Here is an 11,154-nt window from a genome sequence, read left to right as displayed (position 1 = left end):
ACCAGCAACAGTTTGCAAAAACCTTGGCTGTCCAATTTCCACCCCAGCGAGGGTTTTTTTTCCCACTTCTAGCTGAGCCCTGGCTTTCTTTGCTTCCCATATATTATTCTGTAAGGCTGAGGGTGGCGATGGCTCGGGTACCTGAATATGAACTTTAAGAGCTGCCGAACAGATTCTTCTCCCCACCATTGCCCCAATGACGGTGTGGTTCTATGCCAGAAAGGGTCATTGTGAGAATAATCGGCACGTGTCGAACCTTACCTCATTTGCAAGTTGTTTTCCACTTTAGATTAACAAATGTTAATTACAATAACAGTGAGTGGATTTGTCCCACCACACCCAGTTATAAAGGCCAATGATCTTGCTGTAATTACTGTTTAGACGAAGGGTCATCGATCCGAAACGTTAACTCTGCTTCCTCTCCACCTATGCTGCCTGAGCTGCTGAGATTTCCAGCATTTTTATTGCTGTAATTACAAATGTTTGATAGGTAGTTGAAACTCCAATTAGACAGTGCAGCAATAGGGCAACCAATCAATATATAATCTATTTAAAAAAATATATATATATATTATTTAATGTGGGTTTCACTGGCAAGGCCTGCATTTATTGTCTGACCCTAGTATATACGAACAATGACGGACAGGTAACGACCCTCTGGTCCAGCGAGCCTGTCCTGAGGGTATCACAATATAGACACTCCCCTCCACCTGAAACCACCTGATCTCCTGGGAGAGGCAAAAAAAAAGCCAGTTAACAAAACCCCAGGGGAACAAATCTGGGAAATCCTTCTCCGACCCACCAAGGCGATCGAAACTAGTCCAGGAGATCACTCTGGCCCTGAACTCCCTGCAGTACTTTACTTTCTGTAAGAGGTGGTCTCTGCCCCAGTGGGAAACGGGTCCAACCAAGTGTCTGCCTTGGCCACTTCACCGTGTCGGTGCGGGACTGGAGTCACAAGGATGGCAGGTATCCTCCCCTGAAGGGCATGAGTGAACCAGTTGCGATTTTTACTGATAACCAGCTTTTGACTTCCAGATTTAAAATAATTAATTCAGCTTTTCAAATGGTCATGGAGGGATTCCTGGATTATTAGTCCAGTAACGTAACTGCTACACTACCGTACCTGGATTCTTGACCGATCATGAGTTCCGGGTTTTGCTGCATGCCCAGTACATGCCCAAACCCGCAACTTGCGGAACCCCCATACGGGCAAGTGCGCACCTCGTAAGCGCCCACAGAGGCCGCGAATTCAGCCCCATAGAATGAGTTTAGGGCAATAATCATCTTCCCCTTTTCACCGTTTCACACTTTGATTTAGGCTCCTGAAAATTGGGCATGCAATGGAACGCTGATCTTAATGCCAGATCCAAGAGCGATGCAGGCAGACGTAAAGGTATCAATGGATGAACTGGTAATGTGTAGTGTGATTGTCAAACCTTTGTTAATAAACCAACTAGTTCTTAATAGCAATGTGTTGCTATGAATGCTCAAGCAAAGAACCCACGAAGCAAATATATTACAGTGTCAATGATTATATGTGACTCCCATTGTAAGGTGCTTTATAATGTTCGAACTTATTGTCTAATCTAGACTTTTTAATCCCCAGCTCCATTCTGTCCTTATTTCTTTTGCCATGATCTTATTGAATGGCGGAGCAGGCTCGAGGGGCCAAATGACCCACTCCTGCTCCTAATTCTTATGTGGCAGGCAGGAGGGAAGATTGATGGAGGTGAGGAGTTCCACTGTTTGGAGGTCCTGAGTGGGTGATGGTGTGCTCAGCCTTTATTTAGATGCAGTGAGGCTGTCGAGAGAAGGAAGTGAGCAGGATGAAGGGGGAACTACGGCAATACCAAAAGAGAAAGCTTAAAAAAAAAGATCTGCGATGGGGAGAGGTTGAGGTCCCGAGGGCAGGGTAGGATGAGGTATCAAACGATAGACTTTGGGGTAGAAATTCGGTCCCTTAGCACCCCTGGAAAGAGTGACCAAGGGGGGGATGCTAAGGGGGTCGGAGCCGCGAGTGCTGGCATTGGTGGCATTCGGTGTACCGGTGTCGGGGGCGTGGACCCGTACCGCCCGGGAGTGTCGAGCCGGTGAGCAACGCCTCCGCTATCAACAGCGCTATGATTTTTGTTTCGCGCTGATCCCCGTAGCGCCCCTTAGCGGGACCGCCTGGGAAAGCGGGCAGCCCAAGCTGTCGCAGATCTTGAGGGAAATGAAGGGATATGGGGATAGTGCAGGGAAGGTGGAGTTGGGTAGAAAATCAGCCGTGATCTCATTGAATAGCGGAGCAGACTCGGGGGGCCGAATGGCCTACTCCCGCTTGTATTTGTTATGTTCTTGCATCACATTTAATCGACACGCTTAAAACATTTTTAAGATGCCAAACCAATGTATTAATGCTCAAAGTATAATATGGCGAACATCGAACATCTCCAACGCATCACATCTATACTTCGGGGATGATTGTTGTGTAATTTAGCAGATTAGCGTCAAGCAGATCAGACTGCCTTTAATTCCTGTTAAGCATAACACACTTGTAGAGCTTTGCAATTTGCATGAAAGCGTTACAGGGAGAACAACAAATCTGCTGAATCCTAACTTCACCACTTTTTCTGTTTGTAAAACTACCCATTTTCCCCAGGATTTATTGCAGCTCTCTCACACCCATCTAGCCACAAACCTTAAATGCTGTTTCAGGTTTTTCATGCCTTTTCATCCCCCCCACCCCGCCCGCTCGCTCTCCCAAAGGAGTGAACTCACACTGGGGCTCGGTCCACAGGTGCCAGACGCCCTTTTGGATCTCGCGTGTAGGGCCGGTAAGGTTAGACACAGAGAGCGGTGGGTGTCCACTTCACCCAACAAAGGGGGCGGGAGAGGAGGTGACTCAGCCAATCCTGATCCTGCTCTTGCCTACATCCACAGACAGGTACTTGACAGCAGGGGTTGCTGGACTAATTACTCCCACACCCACCCTTAACCCAGGCAGGGGAGGGGGAACCATTCAGGGTGTTCGAACACCCCCCTAAATTTCTGAATTATATTTGATGGACTGTTGCTTCTTGTAGGGTGAGTTGCACGGCTATTCAGGAGCACCACGAGCGGAATGTTTCTGTGCCCTAAATTCTATGTAATTACTGATTAAGTTCTCCCTGTGATCTGTACCCCACTATAAATGGTCAATAAACCACTTTCTCAATAAAGGATTCAAAGCCATCGATGTGTGTCTGTCAATTTCTAAGTTTGGGTTTAGCGTTTAACAAGTTCTGACTCTAAGTCGCGTTACACAGTTCCGTCCCCCAGGACCATTAACCCACCTTTCTCTCCGTGACTGGCTGGCCTCCCACATTCTACCCTACGTAAACCTGAGGTCATCCAAAACTCGGCTGCCCCATGTCCTAACTCGCACCGAGTCCCGCTCACTCATCACCCCCTGTGCTCGCTGACCTACATTGGCTCTCAGTAAAGCAACGCCTCGATTTCAAAATTCTCATCCCTGTTTTGAAATCTCTCCATGGCCTCGCCCCTCCCTATCTCTGTAATCTTCTCCAGCCCCACAATCCCACCCCCCTAAGAGATGTCTGCGCTTCTCAAATTCTGACCTCTTGAGCATCCCTGATTATAATCGCTCAACCATTGGTGGCCGTGCTTTCTGTTGCCTGGGCCCCATGCTCTGGAACTCCCTCCCTAAACCTCTCCGCCACTCTCTCTTCCTTTAAGACGGTCCTGAAAACCTACCTCTTTGACCAAGCTTTTGGTCACCTGCCCTAATATCTCCTTATGTGGCTTTGTCAAATGGTGTTTGGTAATGCTTTTGTGAGGCACCATGGGAGGTTTTACTAAAGGCGCTATAGAGATGCAAGTTGTTGTATTTCTCCCCGTACCCTCAGTTTCTTCTATGTATCTCCTTTCCTGGAGGCACTTGTGCTGGGAGAGGTTCTCTGGGAACCGAAACCCCTCCGGTCCCTCACCCAAGTGGCCATTCTTCATGTGTCACCCTGGGTGGCAGGATATTTAACCATGGAGGCATCGTAACCCAGTCTGATCCAACACGCACTTTCCAGCAGAGGCTCACTGGATTCCTGACCTGGAATTGGAAATCTTACTTGCCTTTCACTCTGCCACTCCCTTCCCCACCCTAACTAGAGGGCACAGAGGCCAATTTTAATTCCGGATATTTTAGTGGTGAGAAAGTTGTTTGAGGAAATACAGCGGGAGGTGGTGAGGCAGTCAGCAATCACATTGCTGGGCAGGTGACCCAATTGTCCCCAAGCTGTTCTAAACAGGTTCCCTTAATTTTTGGGTTTTCGTGCCCTTACAAAAGGGGGCACTTCATTTAAAGTTATACCAAAAATAGTTGTAGAGCTGTTGAGTTGTGAGAGGCTTAGCCAGTCATGTGACACACCTCAAATTGCTGGAGAAATACCACCAACGATGTCTCCGCAAGATCCTACAAATCCCCTGGGAGAACAGACGCACCAACATTAGCGTCCTCGACCAGGCCAACATCCCCAGCAGTGAAGCACTGACCACACTCGATCAGCTCCGTTGGGCAGGCCACACTGTCTGCATACCAGACACGAGACTCCCAAAGCAAGCACTCTACTCGGAACTCCTTCACAGCAAATGAGCCAAAGGTGGGCAGAGGAAACGTTACAAGGACACCCTCAAAGGCTCCCTTATAAAGTGCAACATCCCCACTGACACCTGGGAAACCCTGGCCAAAGACCACCTAAGTGGAGGAAGTGCATCCGGGAGGGCGCTGAGCACCTAGAGTCTCATTGCCGAGAGCATGCAGAAATCAAGCGCAGGCAGCGGAAGGAGCGTGCGGCAAACCAAGCTCCCCGCCCACCCTTCCCTTCAACCACTATCTGCCCCACCTGTGACAGGGACTGTGGTTCTCGTATTGGACTGTTCAGCCATCTAAGGACTCATGTTAAGAGTGGAAGCAAGTCTTCCTCGATTCCAAGGGACTGCCTATGATGAGTGTGATTGTTAAACCTTTGCTAATAAACCAACTAGATCTTAATTGCAATGTGTTGCTATGAATTCTTAAGCAAAGAACCCATGAAGCAAATACATTACACGGGTGTCCAGGCTGCAACTCATGCTGTTATGTCTGCCTCGTGGAGTCATTCATAAATGCATTACACTGTGTTGTACTCAAACTGTAGTGACCTTGGTCCTTTATTCGTAACTCCAGAGTGAGGCACAAGCATGGTGGGCAGTCTTTTATACTGGGCCCTGCACACCTATGCAGGTGACCCTCAGGTCTCCCACCGCAGTGCCCTCTGGTGGACAGCCTCTGCCACAGGGGCACCGGTCTCCACCAGTTGCACCCTCTAGTGGTGCCAGCATAGTATATACACAGTGTAAACCTTATTGATAGTACATCAGGTAATAAGTCTCCATTTTATGCAACTATACAATGCCTACACAGAGAGTATATCTATAGTCTACATATATAACACATGCGGCCGAAAGCACGGGCATTCTCTTTTCCTATTGTTGCTGATTTTTATAAATGCACCAAATGATTTGCCCTTGCAGCGATGGGACAGCTTGCCATCCAGGGCATTTAAACATTTCACCGCTCGTTGCAAATAGGTCACGTTGATCTTTATTTTTTTTTAACAAAAGTAACATTTTTTTAAATCTGGAGAACATTCTTTCAAAGTATATGTATCTATATATTTACAAGCAGAGAACAATATTCATTTTCATTGGCCAGCTGAAAAAACTACTGGAACGTATTTCCTCAATCTTGCAAATATTTAAGAAATTCATCATCTAATTGTAGAAGGTGAATATAAATTCCATTCCTTCCAAACAAATCAAAAAGACGGTCTGTGCCCGAACTGAGAGAGTTGAGTCCAACCGGTCTCTGTAGCGATTGAGACCATTTTATATTGTACGGCAAATTCTTGCAGCATAGCCAGCAACTGAAAAAAGTGAGTTTGGGCGAGAAAAACTGCGGCGCCAAATTTTTGAAAAGTTGTAAAAGTGGTGCCAGGCGCTAATCAATCTCTCCTCCAGCGATACTCCGTTTCCGTGCTCCAAGAAGGAGGTGGAGCGCAGAGTCAAGCACGAAGCACTTCTCCCTTCGACGCTAAAGTGCGAGAGCAGGGCGGGGCCGGCGGAGCGCTGAACAATGTGGAGCGCATTGCGCACGGAATCAGAGCCTGCGTCCCCCGCTTAAAGGGAAGGGCCCGTGATGCTGCACAAGCTGGTTGTCGGCAGTTCTGCGTTGCCAGGCGACTTGTGTGGCTGCCCCAAACACGCTCGCAAAGTGTGTGACGGCCTCAAGCACGCTCGCAAAGTGGAGGACTTGGACATCTGGCACCAGTGAAACATGAACAACTTTGCACAGGCACTCGACTGGCGCAAATAATAAAGGGTTAGCCTACCCGAAGTCCATTCCCTTTAATCAGCGCTCCCCAAGCGGCCGGCCGAGTTCACAACGCCTTCTCTTGCGGGCGCTGTCAATGCCCGGCGATACAGTGCGGGGGGGGGGGGGGGGGGAAATTTCATATCCGGGGCAGAAACGGGGCGTTGCGCATTTTGTGACGTCACGATCTGTGGGGCGCGAGAGGACGAGGCGGTAAAGTGTTAGTGCCAGCGCTAAACCGTCACCGAAGTTCGCGGGCGTGGCTGAATTGGCCGCGCCCGATCGCCAACCAATGAACCCCCTCCCCGGGCAATAACCGGAGGCGCTCACCCACCAAATTTCTAGCCCTTTGGACCTCAATGTCGATTGAATGGGCTCATGGAGCGGAGCGCATGTTCGGGACTCAACTCATTGTTAGCTCGGGCACAATCTAAACACACAGTGCGGCATGCGATCTGCTGGCAGCTCTGACCCGCATAATACTGTCCGATTCTCAAACACTGGGGGTGCCCCCTTCCTCAAGCCCTTTCCCCCAAACCCGCCCCCATTAATTTTGGGGTGGGGGCAAAAACCAACATGTGGTCGGCACCTCCCACCGAATCGAAAGCCAGCCGGGAGCAAGCGCTCAACTTCTCGGGCTTAATGCTCTGCCGCCCCGAGTTGGAATCCCTCCAAGCTGACCTCTCGGGGACCGGGGCTCTGTGTGAAAACAGTAATGGGGTTAGAACTAAAAAAAAATATTGCGTTTCTCTACTAGCGTTGGAGGTTTAAGCCTCTTTCTGCAGACGTGGTATTAAAAAAAAGACAAGGGTCGAGAAAATGGTCTCGGACGGTGCCGGGAAACGTGTGGGGTCTCCGGCCGAGGCTGATTGCAAGGATCTCGCTCTTGAAAAGGCAAACTAGGCTGTGGCTTTCTGTGGGATGTAGATCTAAAAGTAGATGCACATCCAAGACAGAGTTTATGTTTTCTCTCTCGATTATACAGCATGATCCCGTCTCTGGAAAGAAAGAACAGAAAAGTCCAATGATGTTGTGTGTAAGATTCAAATGTTTTATGTAGAAAGAGTTTGGAAATGCATTACTGTGTGCGTGGGGGGCTGAAATACAGAAATCATTGCCTTAAAGTAGCACGCCTCACCGGCCAGACACGTCACAGTAGCAGAGTGAAGGGGGACAGACTCTTCTGCAGTTGGGGCGGACAGAGTTTTATTCTGCATCAATATTCCGTATTCTGTAAAGTTTAGATGAATGAGAGGTGATCTCATTGAAACATACAAAATTCTTACAGGGACTTGTCAGGGTAGATGCAGGGAGGTGGTTTCCCCCGGGCTGGGGAGTCTAGAACCAGGGGTCCCACAGTGTCAGAATAAGGGGTCCTCCTCATTTAGGACTGAGATGAGGAGGAATTTCTTCACTCAGAGGGTGGTGAATCTTTGCAATTCTCTGCCCCAGAGGGCTGTGGAGGCTCTGAGTATATCCAAGGCAGAGATCGATAAATTTTTTAATATTAAGGAATCAAGGGATATGGGGATAGTGCGGGAAATTGGAGTTGAGGTAGAAGATCAGCCATGATCTTATTAAATGGCGGAGCAGGCTCGAGGAGCCGAATGGCCGACTCCTGCTCCTAATTCTTATGTTCTTTTTAAAATTCATTTTAGGGATGTGGGCATCGCTGGCAAGGCCAGCATTTATTGAGCGTCCCTATTTGCCCTTGGGAAGGTGGTGGTGAGCCGCCTTCTTGAACCGCTGCAGTCCGTGTGGTGAAGGTGCTCCCACAGTGCTGTTAGGGAGGGAGTTCCAGGATTGTGACCCAGCGACGATGAAGGAACGGCCGATATATTTCCAAGTCAGGATGGTGTGTGACTTGGAGGGGAACGTGGAGGTGATGGTGTTCCCGTGCGCCTGCTGCCCTTGTCCTTCTAGGCGGTAGAGGTCGCGGGTTCGGGAGGTGTTGCCGAAGAAGCCTTGGCGAGTTGCTGCCTTTATATTGCCGGCTGAGTCTCGGGAGTGACACTCTGTCCTTACCTTCGGTTACTGTTTCAGGTCTGGTGGGAACTAACGGCAAGGTGGTCTCTGGTGCCTGAGGATACGGTCTGTGACTGTTTGGCCAGTGCACGTGCACATTGGTGTAATCATATTTGGCTAAAATTAAGGGACAGAAAATTATGGGATGTCCCCCCGCGGTTTTCCCACGCACATGGCTGGCGGCCAAGGGTTACTGTGGGTGTGGAGAACTTGGGAGGAGTCTCAGGAAAGTTGGCAAAACATAGAACAACTTGCATTTAAACAGTAAAATGTCCCAAGGTGCTTCACAGGGGCATTATCAAATAAAACTTGACACCGAAAAGAAAGACAGACTTGCATTTATATAGCGCCGTTCACGACCACCGGATGTCTCAAAGCACTTTACAATCAATCAATTAACTTTTGGAGTGTAGTCACTGTTGTAATGGGGGAAACGCGGCAGCCAATTTGCGCACAGCAAGCTCCCACAAACAGCAATGTGATAATGACCCGGATAACCAGTGTTTTTTTTATTATAAGGAATAAGTATTGACCAGGACACCGGGGATAATTCCCCTGTGCTTCTTTGAAATAGTGCCGTGGGATCTTTTACGTCCACTTGAGAGAGCACACGGGGCCTGGGTTTAATGTCTCATCCGAAAGACAGCACTTCCGACAGTGCAGCACTCCCTCAGCATGGCACTGGGAGTGTCAGCCTAGATTTTTGTGCTTAAGTTCCTGGAGTGGGACTTGAACACACAACCTTCTGACCGAGCCATATAAAAAGGAGATATTAGGGTAGCTTGGTCAAAGAGAGAGTGTCATAAAGGAGGAGTGAGGCAGAGAAGCTTAGGGAGGGAATTCGAGAGCTTGGGGGCCCAGGCAGCTGAAGGCACAGCCGCCAATGGTGGAGCGATGGAAATCGGGGCTGGTCACGAGGCCAGCGTTGGCAAAGTGCAGACATCTCGGAAGGATTTCAAGTCTATACTGCTCTTACTTGTAGCTGTATGCTGGGAGTGGCTTTGTCATTGTCACTGTAGGCGACATTGTAAAACTCAGTGCTGTCGTTATCATCTTCATTGTTGTTGCCGGGTACCAGAAAGACTCGGTTCAAAGTTTCCGGGGCAAAGAGACTCAGCGCCAAGATGGCTATTCCGATCATTAAGCAGATCAAAGCTGCAACGACAACAAAGGCAAAGTCAAACTCCTTTCGCTTCATGACTCGAACATGCGTGGAACAATTTGGCTGGCCACGCCCCCCGCCCCCAAAGATCCGCTGGTGGGTGTCGCTCAGTGCTTTGAGGTGCCGTCCCTGCCAGACCTCAGTCGCCGACCCCCTCAAATTGGGGTCTGTCCCATCACTACCCTTCCATTGGTGGGTACCCACGGGGGGGGGGGGCAGGAAGGGGGGGCCCCATCTGAATCGTCCTCCGTTAGTCATACCAGAAGGTCCGGTGGGGAGAAGGAGCTGTCTGCCTACCCACCCCCCCTCCCCACCACCCCACCACCCCAGGGGTCCTAGCCTGTATCCAGAGTCATTCCCACATTCAACCCTTGGTCAGCTCTTATTGAAGGCCCACGGCGGGCACTTATGACATTGTGACGACGACCTTGAGGAAGCTCACAATTTCAAGTTGGAGCAATGCCAGAGCGTGGTTCGATTGTCGGGAGGTGATTCTAACCCCAGAGAATAGCGGATCTCTGGGAACGTGTGGTGAATACAGATTCGCTGAATTTCGTCTGACGAGAGCGGGACCCGTTTCTGGCTGGAGCGGAGATCAGCGCGCACGAAATATAGGCACTGCACAACGTCATTCAGAACCAGAGTGATCTCCTGGGCTAGGTTTTGATCGCCTCAGCGGGGCTCGGAGAGCAAGTTCCCAGATTTTTCACCCCTTTGGTTTTTCGCCTTTCCCAGATCCTCGCACAATTCCAGGTGGGGTGTGGAGTATATAATATTGTGATCAATAAGGCATGATGCATTTGTGTGGGATGGTCCAGAGGATCTTGCACTGTCTGTCACTATTCACGGGGGTGTGTGTGTGTGCGCGTGTGTGTGTGTATATGGAGGGAATCACAGTTTAGCCATCCTCTCCCGCCATTTTCCTTGGCTCTGCACTTGCTTAAAAGCCATTAAATCTCTAACTTCTTCCATTTCTGATGAAGGGTCATCGACCCGATATGAGGTTGAATGGATTGGGCCTGTACGCTCTTGCGTTTAGAAGGAGAGGTGATCTCATGGAAACGTAAACGATTCTGGGGTGGGATTGGCAGGGTAGATGCTGAGAGGTTGTTTTCCCCGGCTGAAGAGTCTAGAACTGGGGGTCACAGTCTTGGGATAAGGGATCGGCCATTTAAGACTGAGATGAAGGCGGCAACATAGGAACTGGAGTCGGCCATTCGGCCCCTCGTGCCTGCTCCGCCATTCAGTGAGATTGCAGCTGATCTGCGACCTAACTCCACCCACCTGCCTTTGGCCCCTATCCCTTAATAAATTTGGTTAACAGAAAACTATCGATCTGAGATTTAAAATTAACAATTGATCTGGCATCAATTGCCAATTGACAAGAGGAGAAATTTCTTCACTCAGAGGGTGGTGAATCTTTGGAATTCTCCAACCCAGAGGGCTGTGGGTGCTGAGTCGTTGAGTATATTCAAGACAGAGATTGCTAGATTTTTGGGCTCTAGGGGAATCAAGGGATATGGGGATCGGGCGGGAAAGTGGAGTTGAGGTCGAAGATCAGCCATGATCTTATTGAATG

General features: G+C 49.4%; 1 protein-coding gene across 2 annotated transcripts in view; it reads right to left on the bottom strand.

Annotated features, from left to right (window-relative positions):
• Positions 1–5,604: 5,604 nt before the first annotated feature.
• Positions 5,605–11,154, bottom strand: part of LOC139234101 (dual oxidase maturation factor 1-like) — a 31,461-nt gene continuing 25,911 nt past the window's right edge. For both annotated transcript variants that reach the window (XM_070865040.1, XM_070865039.1), the window contains 2 exons: positions 9,390–9,568; positions 5,605–7,386 (listed from right to left, as the gene is read on the bottom strand). In XM_070865040.1, coding sequence (XP_070721141.1) covers positions 7,366–7,386; positions 9,390–9,568 — 200 coding nt within the window. In that variant the 3' untranslated portion in view covers positions 5,605–7,365. The remainder of the gene's footprint in view (positions 7,387–9,389; positions 9,569–11,154) is intronic.

Source organism: Pristiophorus japonicus, chromosome 21, assembly GCF_044704955.1.
Source record: "Pristiophorus japonicus isolate sPriJap1 chromosome 21, sPriJap1.hap1, whole genome shotgun sequence".
NCBI lineage: Eukaryota > Metazoa > Chordata > Chondrichthyes > Pristiophoridae > Pristiophorus > Pristiophorus japonicus.
The sequence above is the reverse complement of the archived record's forward strand: the minus strand, read 5'-3'. Positions and strand labels throughout refer to the sequence as shown.